The sequence below is a fragment of the Labrus bergylta genome, chromosome 5, assembly GCF_963930695.1.
Source record: "Labrus bergylta chromosome 5, fLabBer1.1, whole genome shotgun sequence".
Classification (NCBI taxonomy): domain Eukaryota; kingdom Metazoa; phylum Chordata; class Actinopteri; order Labriformes; family Labridae; genus Labrus; species Labrus bergylta.
In genome coordinates this window covers 16,715,140-16,738,900 of record NC_089199.1, presented here as the reverse complement: position 1 = coordinate 16,738,900, position 23,761 = coordinate 16,715,140, and the positions used below count along the sequence as shown (strand labels likewise).

The window sequence follows — 23,761 nt, the reverse complement described above, 5'->3', positions numbered from 1 at the left end:
CATCATCAAACTAGTTTAATTAGTTGAAACAAAATCAAGACATTTCATAACAACCATATATGGGGTGTATACTGTTGATAGCTGGAGCCTTCAAGTTCAAACCTGCCGAACATTTAAACAGTGTTTCTTTAACGTTCACATTATCCATGTCAGATATATGGCTTATGATTTCTCTACTTAGAAAAGTATGATTAAAAACATCAGTATTTACACAAGTACATTCATATTTACATATTCAAAAAGGTGTTAATCTGTTACATTATTGTTTTCTAAAAAAAAAAAAGAAAACTAGGCAGAAGAACGGTACATGTTAAAGGACTCAGGAGCCTCAATAAACCTCTGTCTCTGGTTTTTGTTTTCTGAATGTCATAGAAGAAACTTTAGGACAAAACAATATACATGTCAAACTTTTTTAGTAACACAACTGTAGAACTTTAAACAAAACACTGTCCATCTTAATGTACATAGAGGAGTGTACAGTGTCTCTCAAACCAGACTGGTGTGTCCACAAAACAGAGACTAGGACTTGTTCTTCTCATTTTCTGTAGCTTTAACACTCTCTTTGGATGTGTCATGTTTGCTTTCCTTTTTCTCCTCTCTCTTTTCTCGGCTTCTGCTCCTGTCGCGACGATCCCTGTCTTTGTCCTTGTCTTTGTCTTTGTCTTTGTCCTTGTCCTTGTCCTTGTCCCTTTCTCTCTCTCTCTCTCTCTCCCGGTCTCTGTCTCTACCCCGATCTTTCCCGCGGTCTCTGTCCCTGTCACGATCCCTGCTTCTGGATCTGTCCCGTCTCCTGTCTCGCTCTCTGTCACGCTCACGTTCACGTTCACGCTCTCGCTCACGCTCACGTTCACGGTTTTTTGCTCTATCACGGTCATGGTCCCTCCTGTCAGAATCCCTAGCTCTGTCTCTTTCTCTGTCTCTCTCCCGGTCTCTCCTCTTATCTGTGTCTTGATCCCTGTGTCGCTCTCCTTCTGTTTCCCTGTGTCTCTCGCCCTCCCTCCCTCTGCTGCGCTCTCTTTCTCGGCTGCGCTCCCGATCGCGCTCCCTGTCTTTGCCTCTGTCCCACTCCCTCTCTCTGCTCCACCGCTTGCTCTGGCTTCTGTCCCATGAGGGCCTGCCAGGGTGGGGGACTTCTCGCTCTCTGTCCCTCCGTCGGTCCTCTGACAGCTCCCTCGGTCTCTCCTCGGGGGGTTGTGAAGGAACAGGGGGAGGTTCTCTGTGCCCTCCTTCGAAGCGACTGAAACGATCTCCGCTGCGGGGTTCTGAGTCATCTCGGTTGGTGCTGCTCCTCCTCCTTATTTCAGGAGAGTGGCGGCGCCAGTGGTCTTCCCTGTGCAGGTCTTCCCTGTGCAGGTCTGGACTGTGGGCTCCCATTCGACTTGGAGGAGCTAAGGGAGCTTCTGGAGGAGTTGGAAGTAGTGGACCACTGTGGCGGACAGGTCTTAGCTCATCAGAGTGTCTATCAAAGCGGTAGCGCTCTGATCCACCAAAGCGTTGTGAAGGGTGGGGTCTATTCTCATGAGGGGGCGGCCCTCTTGGCTCTTCAAAAGATCCTCGATGCGGAGGGGAGTGTTGTCTCGAGCTCCCGTACTGGTTATGTGGGCTAAAGTGCTGTCCACCTATCTCACCACTAGATGGTGGGCCTCGTCTGTCCTCATACTGGTTAGGTGGAGGTCCCCGGTATGCTGGACCTGGGGGGGGACCCTGACTGTCTTTAAACATATGAAGAGGATTTGGATTCTGGTCCACATTTAGCTTGAATGAGTTAGAACTGTCTTTAGGATACTGTTCGGCAGGGCCTCGAGGTGGGTCTGCCATTGGGGGTTTAGCCCCGTGGTCACCATACTGTGTTTGTGGCGGGCCCCTTGGCCCTGGGAAGTGGGACGGAGGAGGGAGTCTGTTATCAAAGTGACCAGGAGGTGGCCTAGTGAAAGTTGGAGGAGGACCTCTGGCCTGAGGAAAATTAAATGGTGGTGGAGGACTAGTGAATCTTGGAGGAGGTAAACTGGTCTGTGCGTCATAAGCAGGGAGTTGGGGGTGGCCATGTTGGGGGCCCTGCTGTACGATATGTTGAGGGGGGATCGAGGGATCAAACATTTGAGGAGCAGGAGCTCTCTGGGCCATTGGAGGGAATGGTGGTGGTAGTCCTCTAGGTGGCATGATATTCTGGGGCACTGATCCGGGTTGGGGCTGCTGATGCTGTGGTGGTGGTGGAGGTTGTTGATTGCCTGGCCACTGGTTCTGATAGGGAGGGTATGCAGCTGGAGGGGGGCCATACTGCTGGCTGCCGCCACCTTGAATTGGTGGAGGACCATGCACATGTGGAGGAACATGGACGGGTGGAGGGGGGCCTGACATTGGAGGAATACCCTGCATTGGTGGTGGCATTGACATAGGCGGAGGCCTCAATATCAGGTTTTGTCCCTGCATCAGGTGGTGAGGGGGGTAGTTGGACGGGGGTGGGATGTCGGCTTGAGGTCTGTACTCATTGTCGAAGCCTGATGCTGAAATGTGACGTGGCATGTGATGGGACTGAGTGTCAACCATTGCTGTGCTCTGGGTGAGTACTGGGATTGTGGAGGTTACTGTGGAGGGGTGTGTGGGCTCATTATAATAACTTGATGGTGGTGTATCTTGGCTATTCTCATACTCTGAGTCCTCTCCAGCTTTTAAAATACTGGCAGCATTTGGCCAAATACTGTACATGTCTGCTTCTTTATCCATCTTCACTGGCTCAGCTTCTTCTTCACTTTTAACTTCTCTGTCATCCATGTAGTTGACCTCCATATCAGGTTCTACCTCCTCCCCTAATAAAGGAATTGACACCTCGGTCTTGTGCGACTCCATAAATGGAAGCATCTCGTTTTTCTCTTCCTCTTCAGGAGGGGCTGCTGCCTCCGGGTCTTGTGAGGAGTCTGGGAGTTCAGCTACGTTAGACAGCACAGGCTCTTGAACAGTCGCAGTTTGGATGGAAGGCGTAGAATCCACCAAAAGAGCAGACGTCTCCTCTTTCTCTTCAGATCCTTCACTCAGTGTCCTGTCGGCCACAGCATGTCGAGGATCCCTGCTCTGTCTAGGGTCTCTCTTTTGGTTGATCAAGGGAGCAACCGATGTTAACTTTACTAGCTCCTCAACCTTTTTGCCAAGCTGCAGTAGCTGAGTGTTGGCCAAAAGGGATATGGTGGGTTGAGCTAAGAGTGTGTCTGGAAGAGTCAATGAGGTATCCGGTGTCCCTGTTGAAACCGTCTGCTGTGTTCCAAGTTTCTGGAATGTCTGATCACCAATCTTTTTAAGGCTCTCCAAGATCTTTTGTGGATCAGAAATAGGTTCTGTTACAGCCTTAGCCTGACCTGGAACCACAGTTTTGACATCTTCAAATATGGAGTCATCCTCTGGGTCATATGCCACATCATCACCTGCACTCTCATCCACCTCACAATGCTTAGAGATATCAGGTTTGCTATCCACCACCACAGGCTTCTTAGGCACACTATAGCCCCTACTGGGGTTATACTCTTCTTCTGGATCATATGGTCGGTCGTCTTCGTCCTCTTCCACCTGCTCCTCTTTAGAACTCTGAGCATACTGCCGCACAATCGGGTCCAGCATTGTAGTGTGTGGGACAGAGAGTTCCCCTCCATGATCAGAGGGAGAGTTGGAAGCCGAGTCGTGCTTTTTCTTTGAAAAAAGAGTGTTTAGGATCGTCTGAAGAGGAGTGGAAGCTGTTGCAGAGGAAGAGCTGGAGGAAGATGGAGAGTCCTTGCCAGTGGTAGAGGATGTGGCTGGAGCTTTGACAGAGGACAAGATGGAAAGGACGGAGGAAGCAGTCACAGTGCTGTTCGAGATCTCAGAGGAGCTGGTTGGAGGTGACCCTGGAGGAGTTGTGCTGAAGGGGATTTCAAGGCTCTGCCGTGCGCTTCTGTCTGCTCTGATTGCAGGAGTTGACTTCAGAAGCCCAGTGTCCTCGACGTCTTTGGTTTGAGTCTTGGACCGTTTTTCCTCCGTTTCCAAAGGAGCACCAGCACGCTTTCTGTCCTTCTGGCAGATCAGCAACCCCAAGAGGAGGTTTGGACGAGCTGGTTCAAGCCCTACAAGATGGAACAAACAAGATTCTTAAGAGCATAAACTTTGAAACTGAGAGAATATTTTCAAACAAAAGAAAAACAGAAATTCATCCTATGAAACTATTATACACACACATTTTGATAGAGACTTTCTGGCCCAGGTGAAATGAGAGACTCTTAATATTTGGAACAACATAAATGTTAAGAACCAGCAGCACAAAGGTTCCCTCACTCCCTTTATCATTTTATGCAAAAGATGACAATGTTAGTAGAATTGGAACAGTTAGGCAAAAAAGCAGTGGTCATCCACATTTTTTGTGGTTGGACAAAGTCGATCAGCATGTTTTTTTTTTTTTACTTCATGAATTTGAAGATTTACTTTCAAATATTACCAAGAGGTGCTGAATCAGATCAAATCAGTCCAATCATTCACTAACATTACTAAACTGCACCAAAAGGAGAGCCTGTAGTGGATGCTTTTCTAGAATATAATTCTGGGTAATCCCAATTCTGGGTAATTTATTCCATAGAGGAAAGTTATTTGGAAAAACTACCAGCCTGGTAAATTAAACAAACATCCAAGGTGTCTGTTTTTTCTGAAAATAGTACATAATTTAAAATAAAATAAAACTCATGCCTGTTGTATGCTCCTTCTGGGGCATGACTTGCAGCAGAGCTGTTCATTGCAGCCCTCAGGGGAGCAGAGCCTTTTCTACTTACCACATCTGTACAGTCATGCTGGTAGTGTTTACAGTGTTGTGCAATCGCTGATGACCTTTCAAACAACTGATCATCAGCTGATTCTTGATTTGATATTACAGTGGTGGCACCTTGTAAGCACATGAATTGATTGTCAGGTTTCCTCGCAGAAACAAATTGATTTAACAGTTGTTAAAATGTAATAATGTACAAAGCAGTTCTTAAGAAACATCAGGCTGAGACTGGACTTAAATGGCACCAACCTGCGATGCAAACTCTCTTTATTAGAAATGTGATACAGAGCAGAGAAAACAGATGCTGTCATGTGCACAAAGGAGAATCAACAAAGAGTGAGAGTGCCCCCTGCAGTACATATAGTACAAAAACACGACAGTCTCTCATTTCAACCTGGGTCCAAATGCAAAAGGTGATGCTAAAAATATACTCACCACATAAAGGAAGACCAAAAAAATAAATAAAAAATTAAGAAATAAAATATATAAGCAAACACATGAATGTCAGCAAAAAGGTCTAAGTAGTGTATCCCTGTACATGCTTACCAGGCCCATCAAACGGTAACAGTTTGGAGGGTAATGGGTCCTTTGAGCCAAGTGGGATGAGATAGAGGTCTTTGATGCGCCGGTTGTTGTTAGCCACCACGCCAAATCGTTTCCTGCTGCTAAAGTAAGAGAAGAGAGAGACATATGCCACCTCCTCTTCCTCTGTGGCAGGGTGGAAACGGATCAGACACAGTTCCTGTAAACAAAGACAAAGAAGGGAAAAAACAAGTTTGTAAGTGATTCATGACCTTTAAATGGACGTTAAGATATTTCACACAAATCGACTTGTCTCCTTAACAAACCTTGGAAAGGGAGGTTTTCAGTTTCCCAACATAGTCCCACACTGTATTTGGAGATATGCGTCCACCAACGTGAATGGTGTCTGGCAAATCCTGCACAACATTGACAGAACTATGGGTTACTCTTTTGCTTGCGTTTATCCCCAAAACGTTTGCATTTAATGATCTTAATGTTTGAAATCTAGCACCAATTTGAACAACTAAGTAGAAGTACTTACCTCCTTTAGGTGTTCAAAGGATCCTGACACCAGATAGGCCTTGGTCACAAACTTAGCTACAGCCTGCATGTTGATAAATCCTTTCCAAATCTTCTCTTGACCATGGAGGAAGATTGCAGTCTCGCCCTCAGGAGGAGGCTCTGATGTACTGTAAAGATAAGATATTCCTTCAAGACAAAAGCAGATCTCAAATACATAATTGATGTAATTGCTTATACAACAGAATTCCACAAACAGCTAACTTAAAGAATCATGAAGAAATCAAGCACCTTGTTTTTGCAGGTTTGGGCACAGCTACTGAAGTTGGTGGAGCTGGGGGCATTGGCAGTGATACTTTGGGTCCAACCTCAACTGCAGCACTGACGGGAGCTGGGAGTGGTTCTACAGTGTTGTTAATTGGTTTTTCTACAGGAGCAGTGTAGGTCACGGTTACAGCAGAGCTGTGCCGGGCCATGCGTGGATCTCTCCGGGTGATGCTGACGGACGACACAGTTGGGGCGATGGGAGCAGGAGTCTGGACTGGGAGGTCCTCCTGATATAGTTGTGACTGGGATTCTGGGACAGATGGCTCCATGTTGGACTGGTAGGACGGAGGGATTGGGTGTTGGTAGGACAAGGGGTCTTGGTGTTGGTAAGCTGCGGGGACCTGTGATTGGCTGGCAGGAGAGACGTCTCCTGACTTGGAGGAATGCAGCTCGTGTCTAGGTGACTTAGTTTCAGGTTTCTTCATCAGTTTGGCCTTTTTAGAAGCAGGCTCATCTTCTGTCTTTTGACCTGTAGTGAAGAGCGAAACAAAAAAACCTAGTAAGTTATCTTTAACAATCCAACAATAAATTTAACCAATCATGCTTTAGCCATTGGATGAATACACCCAGACACTGCATATAAGCGTCTCAATTACCTGTACATATTTTACAGTTAAGGTCAAATAGATGAGTCCTGTGTTCAGAAGTAGTGTCTTTAAGCATGTTACTGAAAATGTCAGGCATGCTCCCCTCCACAGCAGAGGGCTGAGTCCCAGCAGGAGTGGAGCCAGACTCATCTTGGTCCTGTTGACAGAAAAAAAAAAAAGCATCATCATTAAACCGAGGTGGACTTGAAATTTTAAGAATTCACAAAAACACACTTTTTATGTACACCACTATCAATTTGTGGCAGGTATTAAGAGTAGAGGCAAAGAAGGCTATCAGGTCAGAAAGAGGAAAATCAGAACAGTTGGCAAGGTGACTAAATTGGAACGTCTTTTGATTTTTCTAACAGTTTGGTGAGGCCTACTCAAGCAAAGGTGAAAAGAAAAGTGTGAAAGTTGAAAGACAGCAAGCCACCACTTACTGCAGCAGAAGCCATGCGAGTAGATGAAGTGGCGGTAGAGATACATACATCTGCATCAGATGTTGGAGGAGCATCCTCCATGTCCATGCTATGTGAGCTCGAGTCATGCCTGTTCCCCTGTTTTAAGGGCAACGAGTGGGTCCTGGAACTGGGTGAATGGGCCTGGAGAAGACAACCACATTTGAACTTTAGCCATTTCAAGTATCTTGTAAGACAAGTTAGTTCAAATAGAAGTCAACAGGGAGCTCTTTGAGCCTGAAGCAGGCCTGTGCATAGTGAGTAGATAGAGGTGAAAATGTACCTGTGGAGCATCGGGCTTCCTCCACTCAGATATCTCTTTGGAAAGCAACTCTTCAGCACTCAGTCTCACCAGTCTGAAGGGACTAACCTCACCACCCACCACCCTGTAGAACAAGCCCTAATACAAACATAAAACAGCAGTTTAACATCTCAGCGACTAGTTAACAACAGGACACAAATGCTGTGGGGATTGCCTCTAAAAGCACAACTAAAGAGAAGATGTGAACTTGTCAACAGACCAAAGTTAACGTGTGCTGACTCACTTTGTTTTTAGGATCTTTCAGGTTGAACATCAGGGACCTGTATTTGTTCTTGTACTTGCTGTCAGTGCTAAGGCAGAGGTTGAACATTTCCTTTTCAATGGAAACTGAAAGCCTTCCCACCTCGCTTTCAGTCATCTTCAAATCGTCACTGTCGCTCACCCTGGTGGGAGGAACAAAACAAATGTTGGTGTGTGTGTTTCTTTTTCAAGTTTGTTATGTAGAAAAATGGTTGTGTGGGACTCTTACCTCTTAAAGAGGATGTCTGTCAGTGAACGTCGGATGTTTTGCCTCATCTGGTTGTTGGGGGGAGGGGGCATGGGGGACACAGGGGACGCTGAAGCAGCTGGATGTGGAGGTCTGGTAGAAGAGGAGTGATGGGAGGAACCTGAAGAAGCTGGAGAAGATGGGACTCTTGAGGATGATGAAGAGTGAGCATGTGATGGAGCCTCCTTTTGCTGTGGCTGCTTCTTAGGAATGGTGAAGTTGGACTTGGTGACTCTCAGCGCTCCAGTGACATGGATCGGACCCGGAGGAAAGGGAGAAGGGGCAGGCGACGTGCCTGGTTTCTTGGATCTCGTTGCGGTTTTACTTGGTGGCGTTACAGGTTTCTTGGATGCCTTAGAGCTGGTAGCCTGAGGGGACAGCTTTTTGCCCTTCGGTGAAACCTTGGCTGCTTTACTGGTTGGGGTCTTCTTGTTTCGTTTGACCGGCGTTCGTGTTGACTCTGGCTGAGGTTTCTCAGGAGCCGGGGTTGGTTCCTTTTCTTTCTGATCCTTCTCACTCGGCTTCTCTTCTTTTGGAGGAGCTGGAACCCAAGCACAAGATCAAATCTTTAAAAATATGCCCTCATTTACCTTCTCAGCAGATGAGGCATGCAGTGTGGCAGTGATTCTCCACCAATGCAAATCAATATATTTCATCTCTAATTCAGACTACAGTACAAAAGAAAACCATACTCTTTTAGGAAAACATTTATAAACTACACAGCTGATACAGTCAAATTTAAACAATGAAGCCCTCACTCACATTTATTTTTCACTCTCTGAAATAAACACAAGAGTGGACAACATTGCAGCACAAGGACCCCTCTTTATTTAAAGTAGTTACAATGTGCTTGTTTTGCAGGTCCATTTGGGAAATAAAAAGTGCCTCCTCCCCGGTTGTAGTGATCTGCGTGGTTATTCAGCAAGTACCTCTTAAGACAGCAACTGGTGCAAACTCTTACTGTCAACTTCATGAGCAGTTACTGAAAGAAAAGTCTACAACTGCCAAGTTCGCTCAATGAAACTCAACATTGACATCAACAACCATGAACTCAGTGGCTACAACTTTTTAGCCCACCCTTTTTACCTCTCAAAAAATCTTCAGTTCCTTTCTATGCGTGAAATGTGTGGATCAAAATACAAGCAATAGATTGTTAATGATAAAATGAACCATCTCTTCAATATCAAACAGTTAATTCAAGCATTGATTAACATCATCCGCAGCTTAAAACTCCACCCTGTGACAATAGAACCAGTTTGGTCCTAAAATAAACTAGAAGTCACGTGATTGATTAGGTGCATAAGTAATAGAAATGCTGTTACTATTTATTATTTTTACATAAAGAAAATGTTAAAACAAATGTGCACTAACTTAACACTTACACACTTGTGAACTGTCTTCTTGAAATAGGCATCAGCAGATGCCAGTGCATCAGGTCGTCATGGTTGCATGTTAAAGCTGTATAAGCATTTAGCCCACTAGGACCGACTTACACACACACACAACATAAACCAACTGAAATGTCCAAACTTCTTCTGTCTTATGGTGCAGACCGACATTATGGAGACCCAAAGCAGCAAAGTCAACACACTTCTGAATAGTCTGTCACAGCAATCAATTTATCAAACAGCAAACTAGAGGCCATGAAAGCATGAATCAATAAACCATAACTTCCTCTTTCAGTGAACAGCACAAATCTGTGGTCCTACTGACCCCCTGTCCTGAGGTAGTTCATTAACTTGAGATAATAACATGTCATCAGTAAATCTTTTTTAATTCTGATGTAGCAAAAGGTGAAAGAAAGTTAAATTTCTTCATTTCAATTCAACCAATGTTCTATAAACATCTGATCTCATTAGTTGCAAGATGTGTAAAAAAAAAACTTTTGAGCATGGTGTCCCTCTTCTGAATCTGCATGCTCAGCCCAGGTCTTCAGCTTCCATCCTCTACTTGGCTTTTCAGAACTTCACTGCAGTATCTCCAGGAGGTCTGATCTCTGCCGCAGAGCTTCTTTCTTCCTGCTTTTCACCATCTGGGAGCTGGGGGGGGGTGGTGGGGGGGTGGCCCACAGGGGTCTTGGGGAGTGTCACATCTCACGGTGTAGATGCGAGTTCAACACGCTTGTTGCCTTAACCGGTTATGAAACCGGAACTCCTACACCAAGCCAACACTGCTCACATAATCAATCAAGGCATCCTAAAATCTGTGATATCACCTTTTATTTTAAAGCCAGTTTCCCACGAGAAGAGATGCATCAAAATTCAATATGAATGAAAAAAAAACTTAGAAAAGTCAACCTGTTCTACACAAACTTGATAGCAGAAAAAAAACAACAACTCAAGGTTGTTATTAACAGCTGATATTATCTGCTCAATATGAGCTTCATCAGTCCACATAAACATGGGGTAATTCTGAGACACCTACCTGGTGAAGAAAGGGAGGAAAGAACCTTTTGGGGTCAAGCAGCTGAGAAGAGGTACCCCCCCTCACCCGCCCCAAAGTGGAGAGACTAGTGCAGGTCATTTGAGTGACATGTATACACTCTAGCACCAGCCAATTCATTACAACACATCTGAATGCTAAGGACCAAGGTCCTTCTTCTGTCTCAGCCACAATGCCTTTACAGGTTTCATCAGCCTTGAATTAAATGGAGGTACTCAAAAGGGATACTCCAGCTATTCAATACTGCACAAATGTTAAAGTATCTCAGACTTTAAACATAAATAATAAATGAAACTTAATTCAGCATTTGTTTTGCATTTTGTGCAGTTTGGGTCAAGCGCTGAAAAAGACATCAGCTGAATCCTACATTTCCCATAATGCATGGGTACCACCAGTTTTAAACTCTATAGCGCCGGGAATTCCTCTCAAATAGCTCAGGCTTTTTGTTATTAGTATAGTCTTCAAGCCTAAGCCGAGACGGCCCTGATGACGTCATTGAGTTATTCGATCCTTATGAAAAACTCTTTACATTGAGCTTATTTGTATCAGTGCAAACTGTGGAGTGCCCCTTTTAAAGATGATTGGATACTTACCTCGAGCCTTAAAGTAACACTTACCTTTCCATAGCTGCAACTATTTCACGGAGTAACAAAATCAAAAACACTGTGCAAATCATTTTAGAGTCTAGCATACAGCCAAGTTCTTCTCCAAAGCAATCATGTTCTTCCCCAAATGTGTGGATCATTTCTAAAATATGTCAGAAACATGGGAACCACATTTATAACTGAAGAACAACAATGTGGTTTCAACAACAAGCCAAGACCTTTAAAGAGATACATACACTTTTTGTTTAACACTGTTGGTGATATGGGTGTAGTCTTTTCTGGTGTTACTGCAATGTAATTATGGTCGCTGGACCAGGACGCAGTGGCCGGCGGGGGTGGTTGTTCCTCAGCATGCTCATCTTCATCGTCCTCATCTGGATCAGTGCTGTGATCTTCCTCACTGTCGGACTCCTCCTGGCTCTTCTTCTGTGTCTTCTTACCACCAGCACCGCTCTTCTGGATAGACGGGAACAAACAGCAAGTCAAGCGTTTCATTAACAGAACTCAGCAGGGATTATTTGATCCAAAAAATGGGAACTTTAAAAATAGATTCCTCAATGAAAACAGGAAAATGCCAGGACAATCTTATTTGAGAACATCTAAGCTCTGTGTGCTTAGTTTTTGGCAACAACGGAACTATGTTGTGGAGTTCAAATCAGAGTTATTTAAAAGAAGAGCAGCACCACACTGTGCACTGGCCATATTTTCCCCTGGCCTGCATGTAGCATCTGAGCTTATAATTGGACACATTTCAGTGAAAAATTTCCAAATTAATCTTGGCAGTAATGGCTCATGATAGTGGTGGGCCACAAAGTTCTTCACAAGAGGCCCCAGAATAAAAATAATAATAATAAAGAAAGGTTCACATGTTTTAAGTTCTCTTTAAGTAGCACTTGTATGCATGCTCTTTACTTGAATTTCCCCACTGGGGATAAATAAAGGATGATCTTATCTTGAGTAGAAGTTCTTAGTTGTAGAATTTTTGTTTCAAACTATGACAATTTATTTTCCTCAACTTACATATCATTTGATTTAATCAAAGACTGAGGCATTCTGGGTGGTTTGTTTGGAGAACATCATTGTTTACTGTCTTCTCCAGCTCTGAAAGGGTTAAACCCACCAATGACCTTATAACCAATGAGAGCACAGGACTTTTTCTAGCAGCAATATCTCATCACTTCCCAAAACATGTGCAAAGTTGACTCTGGTTGGGAGTTATTGTTGTTCAAGTGACTATCTGGTTGTTATTGGGCTACTAGACTAGAAACAGAAATTAACTCCACTAAGATGCATTGTTCATATGTTCACATCTATTGTTAATTACTAACTGTGCTACAGCAGATAACAATAACTTACATTTGATTCATATAGGACGTTAGAAACACAGACACTGTCATTTATGTACATATTCCCTTATTAATTAAACTGTTGCATCAACTGCACACACTGAGGAATCTTACACAACCAATGGCTTTGTAGCCACAGAACAATTCTCCCTTCATACGGTCACCACATATATTCTCCAGTGCTGGGGAAAAATCAGCAGCTTTACTTGCCCAGATGCACTATTTTCATCACTGACATGAAATATATAAGCTTGTAATATCGTTCATGGTGTCCAAACAGATTTGTTCGGCTCTTCGAGAGGACCATTGTTACTTTCATCTGCATGCATTGCTTTTGGCCTAAAAAACAATCCGGAGGGAAGGATGACTTCTTTGTTGAGCTGAGCGGTCAGGCCAATTGCTGAAGTTGATCAGAGAAACTGTACTTAACCTTTTCCATCGCAGGTTTACCATCAGTACCCTGGCCCTGTTAAATGTGAGTCTGTTCTGATTAGGAGAGAGCCTGCTCTATGTTAAAAGTTAGGTTACTAACCACATACAGTTGCTTCCTTCGGGATACATTCTGACCCAATCAACTGCCCGTAACTATTTAGTTGAAGAAATAAATAGAATTACAGAATAATAATAAAACACTTTCAAGTGTGTTTAAAGCAGCAACAAAGCTATCTCACATCAAACCGTGCTTTTCTTGTGACATGGTATGAAAAAGTAGTTTTCCTAGTTTTTCTTTAAGTACCTTAAATGTGTGTTAATATCAATATTGTGGTTTTTTTTTGCAGTTACAGAAGCATTACCGTGAAACATCATTTTAATCAAGTCATACAAATGTCAATATTGAAGCACTTCTATTTAAAAACATGTTAATAATCATGGTAAAGTCAGAGGTATTCACCAGCAGCAATAGTAAAGTACCGGTAGTTGTCCTCCGGTAAGCACCATTATGAGTTATTGATCCCAAATACCTTTAGAAACCAGTTCAATAGTCACAAAACAATAAAATACACCTCAGGAATTATCTCTTCGTTGTGATCAGGAAATGAGTTCAAAAGTGTGAGTTCTACATTTCCATAATACAAAAAGGTCACACTTAACTCTTTAACACTACAGTAACTTTTATATTACCTGTACTATTCTAGAATCACATTACTGCTAACGGAATCCGCATGAACATATTTTGTTTTCAAGGAGAAGCAAAGGGCATGATCATTACAAGTGGTCCGGGTTACCTTTGGTGTGGACTTGGCTTTTTCCTTCTGCTTGGGCTCCTTGACGTCAGTGATGGACTTCATGGCCGCAGCAGCGTGTCTCAGGATGCAGTCGTTGCCACAGTACACAGAGTCTGGCTGGGCGTTGTTGTCACAACCAGGCCCGATACATTTAGGAAGAGAAGAGTCCTCCGCGGCCTTCGGCCCACCCTTCTCGTCTGGCTCCTCCGCTGTTGATGTTGTTTTCACCTCCACATTCAACGCCACTTTCTGCTCCGTGTCAGGATGTGCTTTTGGCTCCCTTGTGGGTGCTGCCTTTTTTTCCACGGTGGATACTGATTTCTGGTCTGCCTTTCGTTCAGCTTGCTGCAGAACAGCCTGCCGCAAGTCAGTACACAATCATATTAATAGCTAATGATGGCAGAGTAGCAACATTTTTTTTTTTTCACAAGACAAGCGTTTGGAGAGTTCTACTTTATTAACAGCAAAAGTGATCTGAAAATAACTGAAGAAACTTGTCTCCACTTTTTAGCTCCTTACATGCCTTCTCTAAAATTACCACAACCACCAATTCAGGACTCAAAACAGTTTTGGGACATCTGCCATAGTCACAGATTTTAAGACTAAAAATGCAATATATATATTTTGGGTGAAGCAGTTTCAATTTGGCCTGAGTATAATCTGTATATAGCATAAAATGATTATCCATAGCATGGTAGATTAAACAATTGGGTAATAGCAACTCATTCAGTACAGGTACTTGAAGTAAAACAGAAAATCGAAACACTTAAGTTGAGATCAGTTGTAACCTACCGGCTGAAATATCTTTATCTTCTTCTTCCCAGTTGGATTAGTAGCCTTCTCTATCCTTCCTTTGATGCCCTGGTCCTCTGATGCCCTGTCTTCACTTCCAGCAGATGTGGAGGATGGAGGCATGGCCGCAGCCTGAGCAGCTGTCAGACTGGTATCTATTCCACTGGTGGTAGTTTTGTCATTGGTTGCAGAAAAAGTCAAAGCTGAAACAGGGTGGGCGGCATCAGCTTTGGGCTTTCCAATCTCTGGATACAGATTCGATGTGGCAGGTCGGACCACCTGGTTTTTCTTGACGGTGCAATTGGGGCAGATGTAGTCTTCCCCGTTTCTCTCCATCAGGCGTCCCCGGGCCTCGGTGATGCCGACGCAATCTCCGTGGAACCATTCCTCACAGCGGTCACAGCAGATCATGAACCTTGTGAATAAAAAATAAAAAAACATTCATCGAGACACAATTCTTGAAAGTTTTTTTCCTCAAACTTTTTCCTCATGCTTTGCAGTAGAAGATGACTAAAACATGACAACTTTCCAGTTTGTCACTACTTGCTTGACGAGATACGAATAATACTTTAAGATGATGAGCTACAATTAAAAGTGGTTAAGTGCATTAAAAAAGGCACAATTCCTTTGACTATTAAAGAGGACATATTATACCCCTTTTCCACTTTTCAAAACAGTCCCCTGTAGTCTTAATTGAACATCTGTGCTGTGTTCAAAATATAACATGAATCAAGCACCAGAGGAGGTTTGTGACCCTGTATAAACCAGCTCTCTCAGAACGCTCCGTTTTGGTGCGAGTGTCTCTTTAAATGTAATGAGACCCCCCTGAGTTTTCCCCGTAGACATCACTCCTCTGTAGCGAGAATTAAAAATGGCGGACCTGCGCAAAAGTTTAGCTCTAGACTGGGGGTGGAGATATCAGGGGAGAGGATTTTTTATTTTTACCAGAATCCCACTGTGACATCACAAGTTGAGCAAATTTGAAACAGAGCACTTTTCTCTGTGTTGTAAGACTTATGCAGACTACAAACAAAGGACTGGATGGATTTATTTCTCATTTTGTGGGTCAGTAGACACTCAGGTTACCCAAATATATGTTCAAAAACACGGTAAAAGTGGATTTCTCATACTATGACCCCTTTAATAACACGTAGGATGCCCCTATTTTGATAATAGTACCAATAATGAACATAAAGATATGTCAAAAATCACCTCTTGTTGTGTTTCTGACGGCAGATGCAGTACAATGCATTGGGGTCATATCCTCCTTCGTCAGAATCAATGGATGATGAAGAAGAGGATGTTGAAGAGTCATCGTCGTCGTCATCATCATCATCATTCTCATCCATCTCATCATTCTCCTCTTGGGTCTGCTGCTTCTGTATCTTTCCAACCGTTGGGGTAATTTTAGGCTTCACCTCCCTCTTGACAGGAAGGGCGTTCTTAATGGCAGGCGAAGGAGCTTTAACAGGAGCATTGTTTTTATTCACTACCCTCTTTTTGTTGATGTAAGTTCTTATAGGTCCACGTTTTGCCATCCCTCCTGCAGGATTTTCTGCATCGTCCTCATCAGTCTCTTTATCACTGTCCTTCTCCGTTTCCTCTTCATTTTTTTCTCCATCTTCTTTCTTCTCCTCCTCGCTGAAGGCCGTCTTCTCAGAGTCCTGCTCTGGCTGAGGTTGTGCTGTGTTATTGTCCCCTACACCTTCGCAATTCTGACAAGCGTTTTCATCCATTAACTGCTCTTTGTTGTCCTCCTCATTCTCAGAACTTCCTTCATCTTTGACTGCTTCTCCGCTGCCTCCTCGGGTCTTCCTGCCACCACGAGTCTTCTGTTGGGTCTGTTTCCTTGCGCCACTTCTTGTCCTCCTCTCTGGAGACTCCACCTTGTCCTCTGCCACCTTGGTGTCAGCGTTACCATCAAAACTGGCCTCTGAGGCAGTCTCTGCATCGGTCGGGGTTTGGGAAGGAGGATCTCCACTTTCCACACTGGGTGGGGCGCTCCTTCTTGACCCTCTCTTGGCAGTCGAGAGGAATTCCTCGAGTTTGTCAGTGCGCTTAGACTGCCTGCCACTGCGACGCACAGCACAGCGGTTCTCAGGGCTGTCGATGGCCGCCTCCACTGGCATCTCTCTCTTTGCAACAGTGGACTGTCGGAAACCCCAAGTCTTTCTTAATTCACAGGTGCCCTTTGGAGGTTGATCTTGCTGAGCTATTGCTTCACAAGCCACACTCTCATTGTCAGGTTCTTTCACGTGGCTTTTCTCCTCTACGAAACCTGTGAAGGAACAATCAAACAAGGCGATACAAGAAAAATTATGGTGAGCAGTTAAGAGTGCAATACAACACAGCCAAGAAGCTAATAATTATTTTAGGTTAAAGTTTACGAGTTGATTAAAACAAATTCCAAAATAATTTCTCCACATTGATCTTTACTTACCCTACATGAACATTTAATAATCATCAATGATCACAGCCTAAGCACACAATTTGCATTGCTACATTTTCCCCACCCCTTATTCATGGAGGACTAGGAGCTAATCCATTGTACCTTGAAAGCTGTTATCCATACGTTCCTGGCTCTGCTCTGGCTCAGGGGCTAGAGAGAGCTCAGGGCTCACTGTCTCATCCATAGATGATGGAGTCAATCACTACTTTCAAACTGAGTGTCTACAGAAGAGCACAAGAAACAGGCTATAAGTCACTCCTTACAGGTTATCATCTGTCAAATACTGAAGGCTGCAGGGACTTCATTCATTGGGCAGTGCTAGGATTTCTGCCTGTCATAACATATAGATATGTGTAACTAATACAGTCTTCCTCAAAAAGTGTTACAAATTATGGAAGCTCTATTGAGATTACACAATTACGTCATACATTCAAAACAAAAACAAAAGGGCCATTAGTATCAACAATGACATGCATACTGTGCGTGACTCTCAGTTCTCCACTGACTTAAGATACTTGATATATTTGCCTGGCTGAAACCAGAGCCAATGTCAGCTTATTTAAAAGCTACATTTTCTACGGATAGATGCTTGCCGATAAGTCACACAAAGAATGTGTGCAGTGATTGATTCTGTCAGGGTTCTGGTTGATCCATCATATTGGGCTGTTCATCATATTATCTGTCCTCTGGTTGGATTTGAGTTGGAAAGACTGCTCAAAAGATGTGCCCTATGCCTCAAAGTCTTGTTTTACATTGACTCATTTGATGATCGGGGGTTGATAATGACATTGGTTTTAATATCAATTTGAGAAATTAATATATAGGCCCTAAGAGCTTGTCCATTCTTGATTTAAAGCTCTTATTTGGCTTTGTCTTTCCCTAATGTAAGAGCACACCATGTACACTTTTCCCTAACTCACTTGTAGAGCTGTATGCACAACAGTCACATTTTAAACTTAGACTTTTCCCTGTTACTGTAAAGCCCCCCCTAGTAATTTGTCGGCATTAAGTCAGATTACTAACAAAAGAGCTGAGATGACATGATTTTTAAATGTCATCACCCCCTCCAGTTTGCTCTCAGTGAATGTCTCACTGAATATGTCCTGCTGCGTTCACACATCTGCTCATTCTAACTTCAAATTGAAAATTTAACTGAGGGCTCGAAGGAAAAGATCCGGGGTGGACCGAGTTAAAAAAATGTGGCGGTTTGCACTCAATCTAGCAGCTCATCCGACAATATCGGGAAGTTTTCAGGAGTTTTGTGCATGTGTGAAAGCACCATGACATTTTCCTGTGTGCTGACTCTTCTGAGTTTCTGTATTATTACTCACCCACCATGTTCACTCGCAATGCCTGGTCTGAGTAAAGGTTTTGATTGGCTGAGTAGCATCACATGTAACAGTTGAATTAATTGGTCTATGACATTCCTAGCCGCTGAAAGCACTACCATTAAGGCGAGAAGAGCTGCACTGTTTAAAATAGACTACCGTAAAAGCACCAATAGCTGCGCTGTTAACAATAGAAACCCTCAACAACATAAACCTGGGTGCTTACTGGATGGGTTTGGACCGGAATCCGCAATTTGGACATGCCTGTCATTGACTTTAAGTTTTTAATGTAAGCGGTCTAGGGCTGAAATGATTCCTTGATTCTCTCGAGTAACTCTAATACTAAAAATCCAGCTTTGTTATTTCTGTGCAGACGCCACCACAACGTGACCTTCCATCCATCAACAAAGTTGACTCCCGACACAGCGTCATCGTGAATCACCGCTAATAAGTTCACCTCAGCTAAAGCTGCGTTCGATCGATGATAAACACATTCTATTTCCAACAAGTTCTTCACAATAAAAGTCCCCGGCCTATCTGAAGTTGAAGTGCTTTTATTGTGAAACACTCACATCAGGAAATGGGTTGTTTACAGATGCAGCAACTTAACACAACTCGTCTGAAATAAAAAGGACAGAAACAAAACTAACCCTGAACAAAGTTCACAGCTAAAGGCTACAGTGACTTAAAAACATCTTTCTCTCGTATAATAAACTAAACACACAAAAACTTAAAGTTATTACCTATACTGTAGACTATCTATACAATGTATTAATTTTAACTTAATACATTCGTTATCAATATCAATAAGATATTGATAATGACATTGTTGTCTGAATCACTTTTTAAAATATACAAAAGAAGTTCATATTTATCAGACTGTTTGTGAAAAAGTAGCAGTGTGCAGTAATATGGAAAATTGAGGATGAATCGTGATATCGAATCGAATCGTTGACTGGATAATCGTAATCGAATCGTAGGGCCAGTGAAGATGCACAGATCTACCAACCAGTGCCCTGACTTTTGCATGGGGTGGCATGAAGTTTGTGTGTATTGACACAAAGGATCATTATGTACTTACTAGGGCTGTCAAATAACACATTAACTTTGATTAATTATTTACAGAAAAAGAATGCAGCAAAATAATTGAGGTTAAGTATTATTATAATATAACTGTCCCGAGCAGGGTTGTAAACTGGATGAAAACACATGCCACAAATTACAAGGAGCTTTTACTGGTTATTCATTTTCCATCCAAGACCCCTATCCAGGATCAACTAATAAGTCAGTCTTCCCTTGAACTCTCCTCCCTGCCGGCCTCTACTGAGAAACACACACATACACAGACCTGCTGAGGTAGGCTACATTCACACGTTGAATACATCTTTTGATGAGCAATCTGTCCCATTTTATAAAAATATATTCCTGTCACAATTTCTAAAGCTTGTAAAAAGTTTGTAGAAAAAAATTATTCACATGTGAAAAAATACCCTTTGACACAAACAAAACATCAATCAGAAATATAAAATAAATCCAGGATGCAAACCAGTTCTATGAGTACCGGTACATGTGCAGCCCTCTCATAGGTTTCACTATTAGTTTACCCTGTGTGTATGTGTTGGGGGATATTCACTCTGAATAATATGAAAAACACTTAAATGTATCTAGATATAATCAAGTGGAAGCAGAGTTTTGCAGTAAATCTGACTGTAATGCTATTCTTCTCACTATCAATAAATGGCACTAATTAATCACAAAGCATCTAATTAATTAGATTCATGTTTTAGTCAATTGACAGCAGCACTAGTACACACCCATTTTTAACTTTATAAAGTAAACAAACTGATATGAACAAAACGGCAGGGCATCCCTTCAACATAATAAATGTACATGGACCAGTCTAATGAACTTAAACTATGATATTTATTTAGGCCCTAGTAATTAGATAAACCTTTATGAGGCCCACAACAGGGACATTTGCATTTACAGCAGTAAACAAAAAATTCATTAAATATTGAGATGAGCATCAAAAGAAATAATGAGTTAATTAAAGAAGTTAAAATGCTAGAAAAAGGAGAAACTACATCAGTTGCTTAAGATATTGCTTTTGAATAAAGGAAAAGCAATTTAATTATTATTATTATTATTATTTTTTTAAAGGTGAGCATAAAAAAAAAGACTAGAGGCCAACTCCCACTAGTCAGTACCAGAATTACCAGTCTAAATGGATTTAAACTTGTATAGCACTTTTCTAGTCTTATGACTGGAGCGATGCGCAACCAGCACAGGCATGCAGCCGTTAACGCAAGGAGGACCTTAGGATACATGGCTAGCATTGATAACATTAGCTACACTCTGCAAACCAACATTATTACTCAGACACTGGGATCATTAAGTTTTCCCATGTTAAAGAAATTGTGGCCAATTTTGACAGTTTTCTGATAACTGTTGACCTACTCAACTTGTCTGAACTTATATGTTATGTCGATTGTGGGTCTCTGTGATCATGTTAGCAATCACTAGTTTAGTAGATGTTCAGTCTTTAGCATTCTGTTTGGTGCATTTAATTGGACTATTGGAGATTGTTTAACTGCATAATAACAGATATTAAGGCAAGCATCTTTATGTTTCATCAAAGTCGGAGTACAACCACATTAAATGTATAACCTCTATAGGCCTATGTTGCATTTACGTTATCCAAATAATGAAAAATACAAGAGAATACTTAAAGTCAAATTGACTGTCTAAATAATTCAGGAGCCAAAAATTGGAATGACGACCAGACAACCAAGTTGAATCATTTTGTACTTAACTCAATAACATCCAGGGACATGTAAGCTATTCTTTAATTCTAGTACATAACTAGTAGCTGATGTCTTTACCTGCAGTTCAGCAGCAATGTGTAACAGAGTGCTTCTTAAAACACAACCAAGTCTCTCCAGCAGTATGATCATTGGTGCTCGTACATGTCAGAAGGATCTGCCAGAGAGAGGAAAACACAAGTCAGGATCAAAGTACTCGACACCTCCCAGAAAGCAATCCAAGATGCTTGGCAACAAGGATATCTATCAGTTACCTGATGGCTTAATTCAGTTTTTAACTCTGTGTGATTGATGAAAAATACATAAATGCGGATTTTATTTAAGGGATGAACCGATGCATCTGCCGATAATCGCCCTTTTGACAGACATCGGCAAATAATGTGGCATGAATTGACGTTTAATTGTTGTGCCAAATCAATGCAATACTGGCATCTAGTACCTAACTACAGACTCAGAAGATGTTTTTTATTGGGCAGATTAAGTCACATGTCAGACAAACTCAGACTTGTTTTCATCCTCAAACATGAGAGAAAATGGCGGGATTGAGGGAATCGTACACCAAAAGAAGTCATGAAACAAAAATCGGTATCGAAATTGACAATCGGCGAAATTGTTATTTCGTTCAAACATCGGTATCTGATTTTACCAACTAGTGCGTCTTTGTTTCATTTGAATGGGCCTTTAAGCTGACTTAAAAGTAACTCACATGGATACGGCTGAGCAAACACACTTTCGTTGTTAATTTAGAGAAATAAATAAATTGTTGCATATAAATAAAATGATTGAGTGATACGTGCATGCGACACATGCATATCCAAATAGCATGCATACAATTCTGTTGTTTAAAAGGTGTGCACAAATGAGCATTACACACTGCACCGTCAAAGATATGTTATGTAAATAGTTGTGTGTATATAGTATAGTTATGTGAAGAAGTTGGTCTGGTAGCTGGAGAGGTGCCAGATCACTTCCTGAGCACTGCCGAGTTGCCCTTGAGCAAGGCACCAAACCCCCTTCCCAACATCAGCTCAGGAGCCGCTCCATCACTCTGACATCTCTCCATTAGTGCATGTTTACATTTCAGCCTGTGTGTGTGTGTCGCATGATTACAGAGTGTAAAAACAGAATTTCCCCTTGCGGGATCAATAAAGTAAATCTTAATCTTAATATCTGACCGGACACGGAAGGTGATTAAAAAGTGGATTCATCTCTTGGTGTGATTGCAGTCACGACACCGTGCCACGTGAATGTGAGGGGAAACTGTTGCTGTGAAGGTGGGAGGGGCGCGGTACAAAAAAAATCACAAACTAAAAGAGTCCAAACAAACTATCTTACATAAATATATCAACGTGGCATGTTAAAATGTTAATGCTTTGTCTGTGAGTGACTTTAGTTTCCATGGTTTCCAGATGTGGTTCCAAATATCGAAACCTGAAGAGGGCCTTTTCGGGCATGATTTCTAAATTATTAAAACCATGCATCATAATAATAATACTGCACAATTTAACATGTTAATTGTTAAATTAAATTAGTTAATATTTGTGTTAACACTGTAGGATATATAAAAAAAAAAAAAAAATCAGACAATATACTTTCTGCATCACAACCAACGACGCCCGCAAATCCAACAAACCGCTAGCTAAACAGCAACGCTGAAACAGTCTGCTAATGTAAACCTATAAGCACACTGGCTCATGTTTTCATGATACGTTTTATTTGGCGGGATGCACATAAAAATTCACCAAATAGCAGACATTTCCCCTTTGTATTTTTTAGTTTACTCCCTCTTCTGTTCGTTTTTACTGGAGTGCTACAACGAGCAAAACGTGCACTTGTAGCTAGCAAGCCTGGCTAACGCGTTTAGCAACCACGAGCTAACGCAACCCTATCATGCATTAAGGTGACGCCCTGAACTCTTAACAGAATACTTATAAAGGCCGAACGTTACAAGACAACCCATCGATAGCCAGGTGCATATCTACGAAACCAATGTGAATTAGTAAAATGTGATTGTGTGGCTGCACACACGACTGAAGGTTCATCATATTCAGCACGGCTCTCTTCTCTGAAGTAGGACAGTCACAGTAGTTACAATAAACCCCGAAATTAAAAAATCCAACTCAATTAAAACGCATACACTAACGTTTTCCACATTAAGATCGTTGCATCCTACCCACCTCAACGCTAGAAATGCCGATGATTTGCCCTCGTTCCTCGGTCAATCCTCCATTTTCCATTCCCGCTGGAGCTAACTGACTGCGGCAGATGGCTGACAGCTTAATAAACGTGCTCTGTGTCTACAGCGCCACACCTGGCCGGGAGGATACACAATCCCTCTCGCACAGCCCACACTGCAGAAACTACTGAAACATTCTTCTGCTAGCTACAAATAAAGGCCTTGAACAGAAGGGGAACTTCCCCACACAATGCATAAAATATATTTTAGACATGTACAAGTATATCTGTTGCAGGGTTTTTTTTCCATATCAACATGACTATTTATTATAGGTATAATAGATAGCAGTTGTGGACTGATGATTTCTTGCTTATTTTGATTAAATATCTGTATTTCACGCCTGTAACATCTTCTTCAGTCGATTGAAATCAGTATTAGGTAACACCAAAGAAGGCACTGTTTGCAACTAATCATTCTAAAAGGTTTTTATCTGAACTTGGTTTTCAGATATCAAGTTCTCTGATAAACCTTTTTTTAACTGTGAAACGTACAGTCTGAACTATTCCCTTTGATTCT

General features: G+C 42.2%; 1 protein-coding gene across 4 annotated transcripts; it reads right to left on the bottom strand.

The window, feature by feature from the left end:
- Positions 1 to 23,672, bottom strand: dido1 (death inducer-obliterator 1). Of its 4 annotated transcripts, none has more exons than XM_020633820.3 (17): positions 23,187 to 23,672; positions 21,070 to 21,166; positions 16,962 to 17,080; positions 15,623 to 16,688; positions 14,411 to 14,825; positions 13,619 to 13,975; positions 11,283 to 11,502; positions 7,982 to 8,540; positions 7,736 to 7,895; positions 7,474 to 7,590; positions 7,173 to 7,334; positions 6,742 to 6,889; positions 6,110 to 6,614; positions 5,841 to 5,988; positions 5,626 to 5,715; positions 5,324 to 5,519; positions 1 to 4,088 (listed from the first exon to the last, which is right to left on the bottom strand). In XM_020633820.3, exons 3-17 carry the CDS (start codon positions 17,041 to 17,043, stop codon positions 520 to 522), a joined length of 7,794 nt encoding a protein of 2,597 aa, XP_020489476.2. In that variant the 5' UTR covers positions 17,044 to 17,080; positions 21,070 to 21,166; positions 23,187 to 23,672; the 3' UTR covers positions 1 to 519. The 4 variants fall into 4 exon arrangements, with proteins under 4 accessions (XP_020489476.2, XP_065811088.1, XP_065811087.1 ...); XM_065955016.1 differs by having other exon boundaries at positions 7,221 to 7,334; XM_065955015.1 differs by having other exon boundaries at positions 13,619 to 13,963.
- Positions 23,673 to 23,761: the final 89 nt, after the last annotated feature.

Bases quoted from the DNA above. Each gene is read 5' to 3' on its own strand.
- dido1 (XM_020633820.3), bottom strand. From the start codon at position 17,043: ATGGATGAGACAGTGAGCCCTGAGCTCTCTCTAGCCCCTGAGCCAGAG. The intron at 13,976-14,410 runs GTAGGTTACAAC...GACTTGCGGCAG, and splicing joins AGATAAAGATATTTCAGCCG to GCTGTTCTGCAGCAAGCTGA. The intron at 11,503-13,618 runs GTAACCCGGACC...CCGTCTATCCAG, and splicing joins AAGCCAAGTCCACACCAAAG to AAGAGCGGTGCTGGTGGTAA.